Raw genomic sequence first — 20,687 nt, 5'->3', positions numbered from 1 at the left:
TTTCTTCCTCTGACGTCATCACTAGTGGTTCCACGCAGCGCCGCCTATAGCGTGCTCCAGCGTCGCCACCAGCGCGTCTTACAGCGTCTCACAACAAGTGCGACGTTCTCACCCGGCGACGCCAAGACGGACGCGTCTACCGCCTTGCGGCGTACTCTCGCCGAGATTTATCGTGAATTTAATTGCCGCTTGGTGCGGGTCGGGGGGTCCACTAACGATGACGTCATGTACTGGCCTTGTCTTCTATTGGTGACATTGCTCTGTATACCATATATGACCTTTGATGTCTTTCGTGTAAAGCCATTGGGAGCTCGCACTGGCGCCTATCAAAATGGCCGTCATCCGGGTGATTGTCGTATGACAGCAGTACGAGGTTTTGGTCTTCACTACACCGCGGTACCGCCGTCGCTGAAAGTTGCGAATTGGGGTACCACCACTTAGTCGCGCCTGCGTAATGGTAACGTCATGCGTTATACCAGCTCTGGCGCGGATCAGGTGAAATGCGGTTCTCGGGATTCCCAGATCGTCAAAGAAGGCCCCCGCGAAATATTCTGGGTCCCGAGGTCAAGCTGGAGAAGCCATGGACATAAATGAGGACAAACTGGGCGTACTTCGACAGCGATCAATTCTCGTTTATTTATTTATTTATCCGAGCAGCAGTTTTTGGCTTGGACATCGTTACCCTGCTGTAGGGATTCGCAGCATGTACGTGTAATAGGCATAAACATAAAAAGGAATTCGAACATCAAAGGAGTTTTTAAATCCGTTGCTGTTAGGATTTCCCTTTACGTTTCTTTCTAGGTCAGAAGGATTTATAAGTACGTACATTGTGTTGTGATAAGCATGATAGGCTTCAAGCTATCGATCATTTTGTTCTCCCAAACACTCAGTCCTACTGGAGAGAATGAGAGAAAGGGGGGGGGGGGGGGGGGGGGGTGGAGCCTTGCGTACCATCAGGAATCCTGATGGACCTGAAAGTTCCAACTCTTCGACAGAATCCTTCCAGCCATCGAAGGGAGGCACTCCAAGAAACGTAAAATTTAGCCTCGGGGCAAGCACATAAAGCGACGCCTTACACAGTGCCGTCGGGCGATTCTCCGCTCCGTAGCAAGCCGCTCGCATGCAGAGCGCGCGGACGCACAAAGTGCGGCCGTTAGCCCTCCGTCCGCAGCACTCGCCCTCCACCGCGCCGACGAGCTTATCGAAAATCGAAGCTCTCGTTGGCGGCTGGCTTCCAAGCGCTCGGCCCGGGTTCCTTCCTAGCGAACGGAGGGCGGAGTCACCGGGGTTCGGACCTCGGTCGCGGGAGGGCGTCGCTGCCCGATTCGCTTTATGGTTCGCTTTTTGCCACGCCGTAGTCGAACTCCGTCGTCGCTTGTTTGCTTTGGTGGGGAGACGTACCCTAGACTTTAACAGCACGCTAACCCGCGACGTCTCGAGTGTTTCGTGCGATAAAGCAGAAGGTCCAAGTTTGTCGTCGTCGTTGGTCTCGACGCGGTTGCTAAGAATAGGCGCTGTCTCGTCTCGAAGAGAAAATGGCGAAGGCGACGCCGGCGGACGTCCCGGCGGTTGCAGCGGGCACGCGGCGTCGTGCGTCCCGTACGTCGGTACGCCAGTTCGAGGTGCTGCTCGATTATATCGAGAAGAACCCGTGCATGGTGAGCTCCCGCATTCCGACGTCGTCGACCGAGAGGGAGCGCCACTGGCAAGTCCTCACTGAGCGCCTCAACTCGGACCTTATGAGTGTTCCCAAGGAGAAGGACAAGTGGAAGAAAGTGAGTGTTCCGTCGTTGAGAATTTTCCTTTTAAAACTCGGCTTCGGACCGTCGGAGGAACCATAAAGCTTCTCCCACGTGGTTTGAGCTCCCATTGAGGACATGCTGCTCGCCAGGTGGCGCCACGGGCAGCCGACGCCCCGTGTTTCTGTACCCGTTCTGGTGATGCTCACCTGGAATGGGAAGGTTCTTCGAGTGGCGAAAAACGCTAGCTTGCGTTTATTTGTGTTTCAGCGACAGAAACCAAACGACTAGAAATCGTCTGTTGCTCACACAGCTAACCGGCGCCATATTTATTTCTCTTGCTTGATTGACAAACTGTTTCAGACAGCTTCAAACGACACTGAAACCGCAACGATGTATTCCACGCTCATCTTCCATTTCTACACATCTAGAGAAAACAAATTGGCCATTTATTTTCTTTAACAAGAACTGACTGCCTCCTAACCTAACCCTAATTTATTGTCGGATCAGAACCTGAGTTCCAGCGAAGCTCTGACACAACACTCGTGTCCCATACGTAATCGCGCTAACCGTTAATAGCTAAAAAAACAAAAATGTTTTTGTTTTTTACTTAGGTTGTGTTGACACAGCACGTAGCTCGCCTGCTCTCGCCCGTTCGCCTCCAAGGTCGAACTTGACGGTGCTCGATTTCTCGCTTGAAAGCGTGGAACGCTTCCTTACAAAAAATGCCCCCCCCCCCCCCCCCTCAAAAAAAAAAAAAAAAAAAAATTGAAACTTGCTGCATAATTACCCGACAACCAAGTTAATTTCGTCTCTCGGTCCAGCAGCCTCGTGGGGTCGTGGCATATTGTCAAAAGCACACTTCCACGTCTTGTGTCAACGCGTCTCTTGCTACAGTATACGTCGCTTTCAGCGACAGAATGCTTGCCTCTTTGCTCGATATCGTTGTGACTATATAGAGTCACTAAATGGAAATAGTGACTTCAGCTGAGACGCCTTTTATGAAAGCATGCATGGTGCCATAACGAAAGCATTTCATGTTTTCAGTGGCTTTCAGTGTAACTTGGTGTCTGAGAAAGAGCTGCGCAATATCTTTTTATACTTGCATATCTTCCTGAAGGTAAAAAAAAAAAAAATTACAAGTTATTTGCACACACGTTCGAAGCCTCGTACGCTTTCCTTCATTTGCTCCTAGAAGACAGAAGACAACGAACCGATCGGACGTCGTTTCGGCTTTTCGTCTATCAAGAGCGCGGCCTTGAAGCGACTCCTGTCTCCCCTTGAGGCCATAGGCCTAGGGGTCACCATTAATCACTGCTGAAAATAACGTGTCCTTGCGCACCTCCTGCGTTTGTTTACCCGCCAAACCCGCCCACGTGCCTTTGTTTACCCCCCGACCTGAAGCAACGATGGCGCGCGCATGGCTGTGACGCTTTTTGGAACAACTGCTCACCCTGCGACGAGCAGGGCGAGCAAGTGTTCCAAAAACATCTCGCCCTGCGGCCTGCGGGACATCTGCATTAGCCGAACGACGAAGAGCGAACCGCCAAGTGGGAAGCGACGTGTGCGACCAGACGCGTCGCTTTGGTCGGCTGGTTCAACGCTCGCAGTGACGTCTTTATACTCTGTTTCACCTTATGATGTACCGCAGGAAAGGCTACAAGCGCGAGCTCCTTGCTCTAGGGCACATCTCGGCGGCACAAGCTCTCGTGCGTTAAGAGTAGCTCCCAACGCTATGAGCTCGCGCTTATAGCCTTGTCTGCGGTACAACATAAGGTGAAACGGAGTATAGTAGAATCAATTCTGCTGTCATCGAGGGAGACGAGGGCAGTGTCATGGACTGTGAACTTTGATGGTGTGCAACGCGATGACTCCAAGCTCTCATCTGGCTTTTTTTACGCACAGCATCGAACTTGTCGGTCGCAATTGATGCAAATAAGCTTAAGATCACAACTCGTGGAGTCACGACAAGGCTGGTCGTGACCGTCACGGATGGAAACCATTAGAGGGCACCACCGCAACATCTTGGGGCTAATAAAAGGACAGGATTATCGTCATTGCCACAAATCTTTTCTCTTTTTTTTTATTAGCGAGATTTTTTAATTTTTGACAAAGTCTATACAACGTGGACATCCGGGATCCCAAGAACGGTTGGTCCCCGGAGTTCCATACACGAGCTATTCGAGCTCCTCGTGCGAAACCGACCGGGCCCATCCACGTCCGCAGGAACAGGATTCGTAAGGGCAAGCGTCTTTATGAGAGGCGTAGATCACTGAAACGTAATCATTTACGTCAATTACTTTAGTTGTACTACGACGGGCTCCTCGCAATTCATGAGTCCAAAACACTCGAGGCGCTGTGCGCACCCTCAGAAGAAGCACAGCCCGTGGAAACTCATCGTTAAAAACAAACTCATCACGCAACATACTTTTGAATAAATTTAATCTTGCCCCGATCATTCCGAAAAACCTGGGGAGCACAACAAAAACTACATCCTGTTGCAGGTTAAAATAAGACGTGCGCATCTAGAGCATGGGCGCCGACTACGGTGGGAGTCGCCCAACACTCGCCACCCCTCCCCCCCACCTTCCCCCCCAAATTTTCTAAGGGGGGGGGGGGGGGGGGGGGGGGCAGAGCATCGGCCTCCGGAACCTCTGGGTGCACCTCATTAATCTCATCTGTGCGCACTGGTGCCCGCACATATCGATAGCTGGCGATATGTGCCCGCACATATCGATAGCTCGCACAGTCCTGTTCGAAGAAGGTAGTATTAGCAAATATGATAAAGGCTATTGCTGGAAGTTCCAGACTTGTGCCTATCTCAAATACTCTACTCAAGATACTGTATTTTAAATACTTTTTGAAGTATCTTGGTATCTTGCAAATACTTTTTATCGAGAGTATTTGATACTCTATTTAAAATACATTTCTGAGTATCTTGTACTCATTATCTAAAGTACATTTTTGGCATTCCGCCATTTTTCAAGTTTTACTGTATGAGGTAGCGTAGGCGTGGCACGAGCAAACGTGAAATTCTTTCGAGCAACCGAATCCTGTTGCTAGCTCCGATAGGCTACGGTGACTTAGACTGAGCTCGTGAAAACATCGTTTTGTGCCGATTGTGACTAATATTTAACCCCAAAATTCGTACAATGAAGGTTTTCCCTCGCCTTCCGAAAGACGCCTTTTGTTTCCTGGAGTTTCCCCCAGAAAATCCTCAAACAAAAGGGGTGGTTTTACGGAAGTAAAGATTGCCATACCGATGCGCAACGCAGAACTGGAAACGACACACGACAACAATGCAGACTTCAATGTCAAGAAAATAACAAATAGAAGATGAGAAGTGGACACAAAAAAGAAGGCACTTTTTTTTCCTCGTTTTATATTTCACCCCGCTAAAAGTAAAACGTCGACTTTTTTTTTTGCGTCAGTCCGGCACTTGTTGGTTTCGCGAACGCTGTCTGTAAGCGAGCATTGATAAGCAGAGAACAGGACAGGAAACGAACTAAAAGCTGGATGACTTCTCAAAATCCCAACAAAGCGTCCCCCAACGTTGAGTGCCTTTCTGAACGCAACCTACTTGAAGGTGGGGAGCATCTCGCTAAGGCCGATAGTCGCATTACGGCCGAGTGTGCTTTAAGGGCGAGGGGCGAAAGGGCCGGGGTGGCTTTGAGGCCGAATGGGGCATAACGGCCGAGAACTGCATTAAGGCCGACAGTCTTTGAATGAGCTGGTGTGGCAGCCTTCTCGGGGGTCGCGTTGTGGTTGACAACTTTAGTTGTCAGGATTGGAGTGGCAGCTGCGTACGATCGATTAGGGTGACTAATGGGTAGAGTGCCGCGTTTTCGGAGAACCGAAAATCTCCCCATTTGAATATGTTATCGAAGAAGAAAAACCCCCAGCTTAAAGGGATACTTCAACGAAATTTGAAATATTCCCGTCGTGTTCAAAAATAGGTTGAATATGATCCACAATATCCGTAAATGACAATCACACGTTTGTATTTTGATCCCGGTGGCTGTATTTTTCGTTATAAACGGCCCACTCTGGCAAGCGCTCGGAGAAGGCCCAGCTTAGAGCACGTGACATCCAACGCAATCGTGACGTAGGTCGTCTCAAGACGAGCAAAGCTACGGCGAGGCTGACGTCGAGAGGATGGCCTAGTCGTTCCAACCACCGAAGCGGCTGCTTTTGTACGAATTTTGAGTGACGGGTTAATCTTCTATAATCTTCTAGGGGGACAATAGCGACTTCTGCGACACACAAAAGGGATTCTCGGGAAGAGGGGAGTTCCTCCTTCCCCCCTTCTCTCGTCGTGGCCGGAGACGAGACAACCTCCGTCACTAGCTGTCAAGGTTCCTAGACGAGCATTACAAACGAGGCGTTAGCGACATCCACCAGGTGCTCTTTGCTAATCGTTTAATTTGTTTTAAAATTCCTTTTCGAGACTTTTTTAACAAGATATTGGTATGTTCCATGTGATACTGCTCTTTTGAACACATATAGACCAAAAAATGAGCGCCGAAATTTCGTTGTAGTATCCCTTTAATGGTAAGAAATCTTTGTCTTCAACATTATTTGGCGTTGAACCAAGACAGCAACCACAAAGCTGTTTTTTTTTTCATTGGTACTGGGGCGTGTTTTCAGTATTTTCGTCACGCACATGTTCCCCTGAGTTTGGGGAATCACATACAGGTGTTCTGTTTTCTTCAACACAAGTCCCGATAAACACCGATTATTTGTCCCACACCGAGAGTTTGGAAAACTCTCGGTGTGGGAAAACCCTCGGAAAATAAAAAGACGTACACCCTCAATTTGATTTTTTCCCCGAAAACACGGACCTTTATTAATGGGTAATCGGGTTGTTGTACCGCAGACCTGGTTCGACTGGAAGTGCAACGTGCGCACCAAGGCACGAGGCTCGGCCGGCAAGAAGTCGCTGTCGCCGCTCGAGGAGAGACTGGTCGCCGTCACGGGGCTCTTAGACGGCTCCGACGATTCTGGTCAGGCACACAGGGTACGCCATAAGCCCCAGCGCCCTAGCATTGGCACGTGCCTTGCCCAAAAGCAGTCACCATGCTTGCACGTGACGCATCGTGCTGGTGGCCGTTTGTACTTGTTACCGAGAAAGAAACACAAATTCCATTGTGTGAAATGCGGACTAAACTGCCGAAGCTACTCACGTGCTCAGCAGCAAGGTCACCACTAGAGCCACTAAATGGGCTACGCTTAGAGTATCGGCACTCTGTTCCCCGATATTGCTGTGGGCGCCGCCTTTTTGGTGGTTGTGCAGAGCAGACGCAACAGCCGATCGTCATGATTCAAAAGTGCGACTTCCTCGGCAGTAGATTCGGTGTTAGTAGAAAGCTTATGTGATACTACTTTGCTCTGTCGCGAACTGTTTAAACGTTTGTGAAGGACGGAAAAGCGTTTCCTGTGATTTCAGATAAAGCTTCAGATAACTGGCAACCATGATTTAACGCCACAAGATGGGTAAGTATCGTTACATGTGAAGCGTAGCTTACTTAGTGGCGCTAGTCACCACATTGGCCACCGATGTGACGGCTGAGCAAGCCATGCACTGATACGAGTTGCAGCCAAGGAGGATAGAAGGGTAGGAGAGGGCATGACGTCGGCCGCGTAGCCTCCACAAGCCATGCTCCCTCGACGCCTCGCCTCTTTCTCATTTTTCTCCTTACTCTCATCACGTCTCGTGACCGTAGCTAGCTTTCGTCTAGCTATGGTGTACTAGAATACACCACAGCCTAGCCTTCAATCTGATAAAACCTACCGGACGGAGCGCGTGCAAGCCCCCATGGAGTCTTCCTAGAATCAACCATCCATCTCGCACGTGACATGTCACGCGCACCAATCGCCAGAGAGATCTGCGGTCACGCTGGGCACAAAATCGTTTAAACTTTTTATGACTAGGCTTCACCAATTTTGCAACGTGCCTCTTCCTATACTCTGTTTCATACTAAGTGTGCAACGCTGTCAAAGCTACTGGCGCGAGCGCGTGGCTTCATCTATGGTTTTGTTTGCGCGAGAACGCGTGCAAATGATCGACGATTTCAAGCCCCATGCTCGTGCCAGTAGCTTTAACAGCGTTGCACACTAAGTATGAAACAGAGTATAGTACTTCTAACCTCCTTGGTTGCAGCACACAGCTCAGGTTTTACTATCAGGAGCTGAAAATATACGCCAATGCCTAAATTGGCTCACAACGCTGCGTTTGAACTTCAAAGCTGCAATTCTTTGTACGAGCCATAGTACATCGTTTCAAATTTAAGACATAAAAAAAAAAAAAAAAAAATCCTGCAATTTTTTTATTTTATTTTTTATTCCGAAGATAAAAACAAGTTACAACCATAGAGTTATTATAATGTACGCTAGAGGTTCAACTGGCGCTAGTGTGCTGATGCAAATTGAAGCAGACAGCAACCAGTCGAAAATTGACTTCCGGTAATGCATTTTTATGGGAAAAAGTGAGTGCATTTTCTCCCTGCGCTCGATTATAAGAGCAAATATTAATTCGTACGTACTAGGTATAGCTTGGAACATTTCTCAGTCGGGTAGACGAAATAATTGGACAATAATTGGACGGCCTCGAACCAGCGACCCCGGAAGTGTATTTTACGTGGGGGGGCTCACGGTCGAAATAAAGGGTGAAGTGGAAGGGCCCCCCCCCCCCCCCTTCCACTTCACCTTGAAAAAAATGTAAATTGAAAAAACAGTTATTACCAAAATTTCACTGTTTATAGAAGGTTAATTATCATTTCTTATACCGTGTATCCCTACATTATCCAAAATTCTTGCCACGAAGCAATGAAATGTTGACGCAGTCGGATCCAATAGTAGCAGCTACACGGTGGCACCGATCTATCGTGTCGATGTAAAATGCACTGGAAAATCGGGCGCCTTCACATAGAGAGCTCGCATTTTCAGCGAAGGTGCATTTTAATTCTGGACGCAGTCCTGTCACGTTTCTAGGCGTAGCTCTGTTCTTGTAAAAAGTTGACAAACAATCTTGAAAATTTCAAAAATGAGTCCGCTCTGCCATATAGACCGAGCTTACCACCGGTGGATGCGGTCGTCAGCATTTAATTACAATGGAACCGCAAAAAAAAAAAAAAAGCTTGATAACATGAATTAAATTTTTGGATTGGTCTAGTTGGTTCACGTTCATTAAAAGGTTTAAAAGCGAAAAAAGCACACGGCCAAAGAAGTTGAAAGTTAGCGGCCGTCTGTAAACTACCTGTTGCTTTTCGTACGTTTTTTTGTTTTTTTTTTTTTGCATTTTTAACTTTTTTAATGAACTCGATAACATCTTTGCGCTTTAGATCATTGGCTAGCATCTAGAAGCGCTTTGACAAAACAGAAATGTGTACCACACCAACGAGGTTTAACGGAAGACACACTTTGCCTGTTATAATTATTATCAATTCTACAGACTGTGCTCAATAAATTGCACAGGATAAACAACATTGAGCTCTAAATATGCTCTTTTAATCGATTTGGGTCATATCGGTAACTAAAAAATAGTCGACAAAGGCAGCCATTAGTCTCATTATTGGGTGATAGCGATGAAGAATCTACATTAGTCGAATGCGAATTTATGTGCACGTTAGGGTCGAGGCTGCAGCCCCCTACAACAATGAGCTTTTTTTTTTTCGTCATTGAAGCGGGATAAAACTACGACACACCGAGGCAAACGCACAACTATTTTTCTACGTTAAAAGAAATGCGGCTTTCTTTAGAACACGTCACCACAAAACAATACTTTTGGAAATTAAATAGAAAAGCTAGCCGTCTCGGTGGCTCCGAGGCAAAGCGCCGGCCTACGGATCCCCGGGTGGTGGCCTCGAATTCCCGCAATCTGACGGGGGCTTAAGCGCGAAACACATGTACGACGAAACCGTCCGATCCGACGTCCGACCGCGCAATACGACGGTCGGAGGCGAGGGTTTTCAACGCTCTCCGATGCTACGAAAACCCTCTCCTCCCAAGGTCATTCCGGCAGTCCGCACGTCGGATCGGACGGTTTCGTCGTACATGTGTTTCGCGCTTTATTGCAGAGAAGGCACCGTGTAAGCGAGCTTTCGGTTGAAGGTCAAAAGATCCCCAAGGGGGTCGAGATGAATCCCCAGTCCTCCGCTGGGGCGTGTCAGGTGCCCGTCGTTGGTTTGGCACGTAAAACCCCCAAGTCTGACTTTTAAAACCAATGCCCACCAAAAGCGGTTAGGGGATCTGACATACTTTACCGGGAGTTCACGTAAGACGTTTCGTTAGCCCTTTGAAGTGACCGCGCAAATTTCACCATGTTGAATTAACCTGAGACTGGAGTAGAGTAGAGTGCCTTCATGAAGGCTCCCTAGAGTAGAGAAGAAACATCAAAACATAGAAAGGACAAAAAATAGACAGGACGAGGCCTCAAGACGTCGTCCTGTCTATTTTCTGTCCCTTCTATTCAACATGGTTAATATTCACCAACTAGCCTGAACCCTTGCGATTTTTTGTATGCGCAAATTTCCTTGTTAACGTGCGTGTTACGATTTACTACAGAGATTCCCGAACGAGGTGGATTCACTTTTTTTTTTTTTAATGCAGAAATAAACTTTTTTTAGTGAAAGAAAAGGAAAACAAAAGAAGCAGTTTTTTATGGGCAAATTTTCGCGAAACTATCAAACATTTTTCTGGGAAACTGAGGCGTTTATTATGACTGAAAAAATGGGTGGAATCAAAATAAAATACAATATTACGTAAGATAGCCTTCATTTCGCCAGAATTAACGCCAGAGTGGCCCAAAATATTATTTAGGGTCCATACGCAAAATAAAAAAAAATAAAAAATAAGATTTTTTTTTTGCTTAGTGAACTAATTTTATTGAAATTTTACTGATTACTTCCACCATCTAACTACGTCTGTGTGCTAAATACCTTGGCAATATATTACAAAACTGTTTTATGCGGTTATTTCATAGAACAACGGAACATTGTGAACTCCCTGCAATGCAGTTTATGCAACCTAAGATTCGACAATTCCCTCTTGCTTTGCTACGCATGCACACACACAAAATTGAAACAAAACCTACCAGATTTTTGGTAAATTCTGGGTGACTCTTGGTATGATACGGTCTGCTGCTGCCGTGCCGAAGGTTTGGGTATTTCCCTGACAAACTGCCAATTTCTTGGGCCCCGCAACCACGCATCAAGGAGCGTCCTTTTGGTAGCCATAATGATTAAAAGTGTAAAACTTTAAATACTGTGTATTCATAGCGTTGCGCTCGTTAAAAAAAAAAATAAACGTACATCCTTTGATGTTGAGATGTCCAAACACACCGTTCGCGGACTTCACAGTGACAGATCTACAACTGCAGTTTCAGTGAAGTGACAGGGCGAGGAGAAGGAAGGCTGGGGAGGAGGAAGCAGATGGACTCTGGGAGACGAGGAAAAAACATCCCTCTCGTTCCAGCACCTTCAGTGGCGATTCCTTTTTTTTTTTCTTTTTTATTTCAGCATGTTTCCTGTTTTTATGGTCGTCTTTGAAAATAGGCTGAAACCGTCAGGGTGCATAATAGGGCACCCGCCTGAACATAGCAGGCTGGCTCATCAAGACCCAAAATTGTGTTTCGGAAACAAAGATGCAGAAATACCGGCGAAGATGCCTCGATTCTTTGATGTCTCCGACGACCACCGTGGTAGCAGCGCTTCAACACAGACTGCAGTGCGATGTCTCCCTTTACAACCTGTGTCGCTTGCTAAGGCCTTTTCTTGCCTTGGGAGTTGGGAACTTTTCCCCCTCATCTCGCTACATCTGTAGGCAGTCTCCGTTCAAGAAGGGCTTTCTTTTCGCGCAGACCGTCTCCCCGCCTCGCGATCGGCTCTCCACGCGGAAGCAATTACCCGACCTTCGCGGTTACTCTGACCCCCCCCCCCCCCCCCCCCCAAACCAAAAAAAAAAAAAAAAAAAAAAACGCCGTTGAAAAAAAATAGAAGAAATTTGTGTATTTTGGGCTAAACGTCGTTGCTCAAAATAGAAACAACACGAAGAAGCCGGCTGGCTGTGTGGACTAAAACAGTGCGCTGTGCGTTCCCCCTCATAGCCAACCCGCGTGTGGAGTAGGGTCCTTCATGTGCGCACATGAAGGCACCCTAGACTCCCTCACTGTGCCATGCAAGCCCCAGGCGCCGGCTCTTTTTTTTTCTCTCTCTCTCGCTCTTTCAAATTTTTTGAAGCTGTCGCGTCGTCCGCGGTTTACTGACAATTCGCTTTACTTCGAATTTTTCATCTGGAATTTTGTGGGCGAGGGTTGTGTTGTCGGCGGGAAACCAGCCGTAACAACAGAGAGCCACTTGCTTGCCCTTAGCCAAGTACGTGGCTTGGCGGAGCTGAGCAGCAAGGGGAACACGGAGGGGAGGTGGGAAGGAGTGCAGGCATTGTTCAGTACGCCTCCAGTCAAACGCAGGGGGCTCAGCATATTGCCCAGCACCCCCTGGAAAATGTCAGCGGGTGCTCAAGCCCCCGCTGCCCCCCCGGTTCCGGGGTCCCTGCCTCGAACATGTGTTTATGTGCACTGTCGGACACTTAGCGCGAACACGACGTCGGCGCTTTTCAGCATAAGGGACGTGCCAAACGAACGAAGGACATCTATAGAAAACGAAGGGAGACAGCAAGAACTACGCAGTAACACAGGATCAGTAACTACCCGTGCATGTTTGTTCTACGCTCAAAATATATCACCAGCAAAGCTCGAAGTCTTAGAGAACAAGTGCCCGATAAAAGCTGCCCGGCAGAGAAAACAATACAAAGAGACACTTTTCATAGCCCATGTAGTTTGTTCTTTACGTTTTAAATGTTTTTAACCGCTCGTAAAGATGCAAGAAGGGGTCATTTTCATATAGGGACAAGACCGGCATATTAGCAATATATAAGCGTCACCGGAGTGCTGGCGAGTCTTGAACACGCTCTATATCCCTTTCGACTGTTATTTTGCTTTGAATCGTCGCTTGTTTTTACACACCTGCTGCGTGTTGTGATTCGGAGAGCCCAATAAATAAAAAAAAAGGAAGGAAAAGAAGCAGCGCCGAGGCGGCCTGCTGAAAGATGTTGTCTCACATGCCGAGGTGGGGCGGCGAACACCGGCGGGTCCGAGGCGGGAACAACCCGGAAGGAAGGGACGTCTACATTGGTCGAGGTCAGAACACGCACTCTGCTTTATTCAGAGGGAAACAGCCCGGGGGCCAACCGCCCCGGGGGAGATCCACCTGGGCGCACGGCCCAATGGATGAAGTGTAGCGCCGCCTGGCTACAGCGATATGGTGTGGCGGTCAGTGGCGCCATCTGGTTAGTGTGGCAATTACTAAAATGGAAAAATTTAAAATACTACACTTTCCTTTCCTTAAAAAAAATAAATGCCTATCCTTCCCTCTCTTAGGAAAAAAAAAAAAAAAAAAAAGGAAGGAAAAGAAGCAGCGCCGAGGCGGCCTGCTGAAAGATGTTGTCTCACATGCCGAGGTGGGGCGGCGAACACCGGCGGGTCCGAGGCGGGAACAACCCGGAAGGAAGGGACGTCTACATTGGTCGAGGTCAGAACACGCACTCTGCTTTATTCAGAGGGAAACAGCCCGGGGGCCAACCGCCCCGGGGGAGATCCACCTGGGCGCACGGCCCAATGGATGAAGTGTAGCGCCGCCTGGCTACAGCGATATGGTGTGGCGGTCAGTGGCGCCATCTGGTTAGTGTGGCAATTACTAAAATGGAAAAATTTAAAATACTACACTTTCCTTTCCTTAAAAAAAATAAATGCCTATCCTTCCCTCTCTTAGGAAAAAAAAAAAAAAAAAAAAGGAAGGAAAAGAAGCAGCGCCGAGGCGGCCTGCTGAAAGATGTTGTCTCACATGCCGAGGTGGGGCGGCGAACACCGGCGGGTCCGAGGCGGGAACAACCCGGAAGGAAGGGACGTCTACATTGGTCGAGGTCAGAACACGCACTCTGCTTTATTCAGAGGGAAACAGCCCGGGGGCCAACCGCCCCGGGGGAGATCCACCTGGGCGCACGGCCCAATGGATGAAGTGTAGCGCCGCCTGGCTACAGCGATATGGTGTGGCGGTCAGTGGCGCCATCTGGTTAGTGTGGCAATTACTAAAATGGAAAAATTTAAAATACTACACTGCGGAACACACGTTTGATCTGAAATGTAGCGAAGTTAAGCATCGTTCACTGACGAGGAAAAATGCGCTAACTAAGGCAATTACACTTTTACAGTATTAATCAAAGTATGTACTATTCGGTACGACCTAAATAACCAACGTGTTCCGTGTTATTTTCCGGCGAAGAGACAAAATGCACACGTGTTTTCCCATAGGAATGCACAAGATGCACCACAAAAGTTGACTGGTTGCTGACTGCTTCAATTTGCGTTACGGAAGTCGCATAGACACTAGCGCCATTTGAACCTCTAGCGTACATTATAATAACTCTATGGTAGACACAGCCAAAAAGAAAAAGAGGAAAAATACGTTGTTGACGAAACGTCGCAGGGGCACGTGTCCACGAATCGTGCAGTGTCGACGAACGTACCATGTGTTCATAAAACATATGTGCACGAAAAGTTGTCCACGAAAGGTGCGTTTACGAAACGATATGGACCATAGACTCACTCGAGTCAGTCAGCAAGGGGAAAGGCTGTTTTGTTGATTTTGTTAATCCCGCTCGTTCAGCTTGCGTTTTACGCTCGATAAAAATCCGTGCAGTCGTGGCCGAGTGGTTAAGGCGATGGACTCGAAATCCATTGCGGTTTCCCCGCACAGGTTCGAATCCTGTCGGCTGCGAAACTTTTTTTTTCTAGTAACGTTTGACTTTTTGTTTGTTTTTTATTGATGGAATTAAGTGACGAAGCTTCCTTTTGTTTGATGGAGGTCACACTTCATACATAAGTATAACACTGTCCGTTTAATTTGTTTTACTCGAAGACAAGTGATGTAAATGGCACAGGTTGCCTTCTTCTATCGTAAATACCGCTTACTACGAATCCCTTCCCGTTCACATATATGCGACCGAGTACAACCGAGAGAGACCAGACCGGTTTTGAAGCCTCTTGCGACGTCTTGGGACCGGGTGCGCTGCTGCGGAGCTGGTCCTAAGAAGTCGTAAGAGGATTAAAAACCGGTCTTGTCTCTCTCGGTCGTACTCGGTTGCAAGAGTGTGAACGAGCTTTCACCGCACACAATAGAAATCGCAGAAAGAAAACAAAAAAAAAGAAAAACGAGCAGTGTTTACTGCCCCAACTCGCAGCCAGAGCAAGCGGTCACATGATCATAGCGTGACCCCCCAGAGACGCGTGGAACAGCTAGATCTTTAACGTGAACGAGTGAACTTCCGCGGTGCTCTAACCAGGAACCGTTATGAATTGTTTCTCTCATCTGGTTCAACAGTACGGCGTGATCCTTGGATCTCATTCGCTCTTTATGACATATTGGGAAAGCATGGAATTTCTGACCGGCTTTTAAATTGCATGGGCGTTGCCACAACAATTGATTAACAGGAAACTAACTGCATGTTTTCTTTCTTTAGGAGCTTGTACCTTACGCAGAGGCGGTCTACGAAGCCGAAGACTCATCAGCCGGTCAGTTTTTTCGCAAATTTCGTGCACAATTCCTTCTACATGCCTAACTTCGAAGAGCGAAAATGTAAAGACTTCAGGCGTTCCGGCCAGCCCGCTGATTGCCGTGGTCTTCCTAGCGACGCTCGGTCCGCAGTCCGCTGTAACACCTATTTACGCGTGGCCCCTCACCAAAAAAAAAAAAAAAAAAAAAATAATAATAATAAATAAATAAACGACGCGGGGTGCATTAAAAGCGAAAACAAAGATATAAAGAATGCGAGAAAACTGCATCAGAGCACGGGTGCCCTAGCAATGCCATTTATATTACATTGCCATCACCAGCGTTACTAATCGTAGTACCCTGTTTCATATCGGCGTAACTATGTTGACATTCGACATTCGGAAAATAGTTCGAATGCCAGTACAACACAAGAAATCAGTAGTGCAATCGTTTGTACAGAGATCAAGTACCGTGTCATCTAACGAGCTCCATGGCGCAAATGAGATGACTCATTGACAGGGAGCTTTAATGAAACGTCACTACCCAAAGCGTTTTGTTGACGAGGTCAAAAACCGAATGAAACAAAGCGTGCAACCGTGCGAAAGGGAAAGAGATAAGAATGTAGTGTGCATCCCCTATGTCAGAGGATTCCGAGTCAGAACATCCAAAGCGTCAAAACATCCATCGAGCCAAACATCCATTCGTGGATGTTTTGTCTCGATGGATGTTCTGACTCGATGGATGTTTTTACTCGGATGGATGTTCTGAGTCGATGGATGTTTCGACTCCATGGATGTTTAGACTCGGATGGATGTTCTGATTCGATGGATGTGTTGACTCAATGGATGTTTAGACTCGGATGGATCTTTTGACTCAATGGATGTTTTCCCTCGGATGGCTCTTATGAATATTTTGACGAGCTGAATGTTCTATCGTATTTTTGCCTGAAAGGAATGGGCTGTCGTGTGTAAAAGACTTTTGACGATATAATGAATGTGATGGTAAAACATTTTTTAAGACAGAATGGCTCTGTTTAAAAAGTATTTTGCTTCGCCGCGTTAATGCGAAGGAGAACAGTTTGTTTTTACATCGGGGTGGGAGCAGTAGAGCGCGCGATGGGCTGGCTCCGAGTCTGCGCGATTGCTCGAGGGACCAAAACACTGTTGTCGGTGAATTATGCAACATAAGCCTTTCAGAGAAATTAATTTCACCTCGCCAGTCAGTTGCTTTTATTTTTGTGTTGAGCGTCTGAATTGTTTCAAGGCACTTTTGTCCCACGCGTTCGGCGTGATCAATAACGTTATTTCGAGAGAAACGAACCTTTATTTCGTTTTTTTTTTTTTTTTTTTAATTAAGTTTTACTCTTGGACAAAGCGCTCTACATGGATTTGCTCAATTGTATATAAAAAATAGTTTTTAAATCACGGAAGCACTATTGGAACAAATGTTACAGTAGGATTGTAATTCTGTCAAGATCGTTAAGGACATCCTGAAATGTCGGGACTGCAGATGACAAGTAGCCTGAAAACAGGGCCGTTTCCTCTTGCAACCGCTTTACAATGCTAATTTTGACCCCGAACGTCCAAATATACTCAGTGACAATACTAAAACACGAAAATGAGGAACCCTACATCCAGGTCATTGACCAAATTGGTTGATCAAGTGTATCCCCAAAACTGACACTTGGCGAAATTCGCAGTCTCGAGCCGGCAAAAATTTATATATATTGTTTTTTTTTTTCTTCTTTTTTTTTCAATTTAAATAATAATGCTTTGAATCAGATGGATGTTTTGACTCTGATGGATGTTCTGACTCGATGGATGTTTAGACTCGATGGATGTTTAAACACGGATGGATGTTCTGACTCGATGGATGTTTTGACTTGATGGATGTTTCGACTCGGATGGATGTTTTGACTCGTTGGATGTCCTGCCTCTGGTGTCACGTGACCTCTTGGATGTTTTGACTCGATGGATGTCCTGACCCAATGGATGTTCTGGTCATAAGCGATGTCAAAGGAGTCTCCGAACCTCTCAGTCGCGCTTTGAGGCCCCTTGGCATTCGAACTGTTTTCAAACCATACAGAACTATTGGAAATTCCGTTTCTAAACCAAAGAACCCAACCCCGGCGAACGTCCAGAGAGGGGTTATCTACAAGATCCCCTGCAGTGACTGCCCAGCGTTCTACGTTGGTGAAACCGGACGGAGGAGAGATACCAGACTCCAAAGAACACAAGCGTGACGTCACGTACGCATCCCACGCGACGCGACTGAAGACTGAACTGGTGGACCATGCGTGGACAATGGGGCATTCTTCTGACTTTCCGGCCGCGACGACCTTGGCGAGGGAGGACGGGTGTAGGAACTAATGGTCCCGGAACTAATGGTCCCGGAACAAATGGTCCCGAAACTAATGGTCCCGGAACTCGGAACACTAAAAATGGTTCCGGGACCATTAGTTCCGGAACAAATGGTCCCGGAACTAATGGTCCCGGAACTCGGAACACCCGGAACTCGGAACTAATGGTCACGGAACCCGGAACACTAAAAAGTGTTCCGGGTTCCGGGACCAAATTTTCGGGTTCCGGGTTCCGGGACAAAAAATAAACATTATTTATCTGGGACCATTTTTTCCTAGTTTGTACTTGGGACCATTAGTTCCAGGACCATTTGTTCCGGGACCGTTTGGTCCGGGACCATTTGTTCCGGGACCATTTCTTCCGGGACCATTTCTTCCGTTTCCCAGGGAGGACAGATGGGGGCCCCGAAAGCTCCTGGAATCGTGGTTTGTTCGCAGGGACACATCCGTGTGTAACAAAAACCGCGGCCCTCTCCACGAAGCTTACACGGACATTCGTGATAAATAGCGTTGACTTGAGGTTGAACCTTGCATTTGCTTTGTAACTACTGAAGATGCCTCCCGCATGGGAAACATCTTCAGGCGTCTAATAAAATTGTTCTTTTCTGTTGTGTCAAGTCGGTGCTCTTATTTCAATTATGACGTCTCCCGGCTTTTGGAGTATTTTTGCAAACACCTTTCTCCACTTTTAAACAGAACCGGAGCCGGCCAAATGTAGTGACATAGAAAGGCGCCCCGTACAAGCGTTTGTGTGCACAGAACGTCTTGACAGATGGAACCACAGAAAGAGCTCTAAATTTACTTTATGGGAGGTAACATTTTTATAGTATGTTTTAATTTTATAAAAAATAGTATGTATTATTTTAATTTCTTCAACTCGCTTAGAACTCATTTCTCAATTATGCGCGCACATTCCCACGAAAACAAAACACAAAATTTCATTTAGAAAAAAAAAAAAAAAAAAATGACGGGACGGCAGAATTAGACAAACGGGACGTCTGGCCACCCTAATTTTACATCTTACAAAAATCCAGGTTTGGCCTCAGTCGGAAACATCTCCAAAATTGGTTAGTCGGAAACATGTCCAAAACAAACATCTTCAAAACATCTCCATGAGTACAAGCAAATTTACCCAACGGAGTTCTTGAAGAAGTACCGCCATCACAATTGGACAAAGGTTTTATTTATTGACAATGTATTATAACTTGCGTCGATATGTGACTAGTGTCGAAAGACAGCACGATTGTGTCGCAAAGCAAACACACTAAACCACGTTACTTCTTCAGGACCTTCCCAATATGCAACAGGTTAATATATATATATATATATATATATATATATATGCCGGAGAAGAGCCAAAGAGCTCGTCCACCCCTTGGGCAGCGCCTCCAAGGCCTCTCAAAGGTGTACATACTACAAAATGCATAATTTCCTCCCTCATCTGTGCAGTTTACAACCGTCAATGTGAATGGTAGACGATGAACACTAGAGCAGCTGAGGGTCAGGGCCGCTTGCAGAAGCTTGTTTTCCATTCTGGAAACCTTGTACAGGCGAAATGGTGCCAAAAGGAGACACCTGCAGACATAAACTCGGAACTCTGCCAGAGTAGGGGAAACCGTCCTGCAGTAGAAAGGGCGCATCATAGCACTTCCACCGTATTGAGCCTGGTCGCGCTTGACAAGAGTGCATCCCGCACGGAAAGCAGCTGGACACCGAACTCGATGCAGAGCTCAGAGATGACTTTCAATTTCTTGACTACGACCGTTCGCACCGAAGAGACTCGCTGCCAGTTTTGCAGCACTCTGCTGGTTGTGTTCTTGCATGCCCAGAGGGACACCAAGCCTCTGAAGCGTAGCTCTGTGAAGTCGTGGTAACACTGCTTATATATCATACAAAAGACAGTCTGCATACAGATTCGGACGGCAGTCACCACGAGAACCGTGCTTCGAATGCTGCATAGTAATGCGTTCAAGGAGAAACTTGGACCGCGGCATTCGAACCACGGATATTCCAGAGACTTGGGTTTGCAGACTTTCTTTTGCATGATTTATGAGCAGTGTGACCCCGGCTTAAGAGTTCAACCTGAGCTCACTCATACATGTATATCCATAAGCAGACACATCGACACACCAAAACAAAATTTGAATTGTTGCCGCTGTTGGCGCCTCATTGGCCTCATGCGGTTCTTACGCTGCTTCACAGATGGCGCCACCAACTCGCCGACCACTGGCGGACTGCGGTAAAAACCGATAGTCGCCGAAAATTTGCAGCTTTCTTTTCTGCGTAGTGTCGTTGCGTTTCGAGCGAGGAAAACAGGGCAACGTGCATGTTTTCTTTTCTCTGTGCCATCATTCAAAGGGCACCCTAGTGCGACCTTAGGAAAGTTACGGGCTATTTCGATTCGGGAACACTTCTGCTTTTTGTGAGGGTGATTGACCTGGAAGTTAATCTGCGGCGATTTGCGCGAATGGATCCAGCTTTCAAGATCGCGGTACCCTAGATTGCTTTAGTCAACGCAATCGTGAGTTCAGGAACTCTTGGACAGTGGTTATCTTGTGCTCATCCTTATTGATCCCACACTGGCGCTGCGCGATGGGTCGAAAACGGAAGCAAGCCGAGGACTACGTTGCGGAGTTCGAGGATTTCGATCTTTCGGAAGTACCTTTCTCGAATTCGGTGGTCTGCAGATACTGTAGAGTCGAGATCAATATTGACACGGGTCACGGCAAGGGGCGTATTTGCGAGCACATTAGGTCCGAAAGGCATATCAAGCTCAAGTATGGCTTTGGAAGAGGTGAGTTAAAACGCTCTCGTTTTTCAGTTTGAGTTTATGTACTGTGATTCGTGTGTGTGATTGGTGAGCAAACGGATAACACTCGGTTTTACAAAAATTTGTGCATCGAAGATAACAAATCTACTAGAAACAAGGGCTCTAGACAAACGTGAAACTGCTACGTTGCTGAATATAAGCGCGGGACAGACATG

At 47.1% G+C, this 20,687-nt stretch overlaps 1 protein-coding gene and 1 non-coding gene across 4 annotated transcripts in view; both read left to right on the top strand.

The window, feature by feature from the left end:
- The first annotated feature begins 1,318 nt into the window (after positions 1-1,318).
- Positions 1,319-20,687, top strand: part of LOC8036239 (MAP7 domain-containing protein 1) — a 36,195-nt gene continuing 16,826 nt past the window's right edge. The window contains exons 1-3 of one of the 3 annotated variants that reach the window (XM_040209627.2): positions 1,319-1,775; positions 6,616-6,756; positions 15,312-15,363. In XM_040209627.2, the coding sequence (XP_040065561.1) occupies positions 1,536-1,775; positions 6,616-6,756; positions 15,312-15,363 (433 nt within the window). In that variant the 5' untranslated portion in view covers positions 1,319-1,535. Of the gene's footprint in view, positions 1,776-6,615; positions 6,757-15,311; positions 15,364-20,099; positions 20,497-20,687 lie in introns of those variants that run through there. The other 2 variants (XM_042291765.1, XM_040209628.1) reach the window with 2 other exon arrangements.
- Positions 14,488-14,569, top strand: Trnas-cga. The gene has a single exon. It is a non-coding gene; the product is annotated as a tRNA-Ser (tRNA).

The sequence above is a fragment of the Ixodes scapularis genome, unplaced genomic scaffold (assembly GCF_016920785.2).
Source record: "Ixodes scapularis isolate PalLabHiFi unplaced genomic scaffold, ASM1692078v2 PGA_scaffold2__306_contigs__length_199485367, whole genome shotgun sequence".
In the NCBI taxonomy this organism is placed as follows: Eukaryota; Metazoa; Arthropoda; class Arachnida; order Ixodida; family Ixodidae; genus Ixodes; species Ixodes scapularis.
The sequence above is the reverse complement of the archived record's forward strand: the minus strand, read 5'-3'. Positions and strand labels throughout refer to the sequence as shown.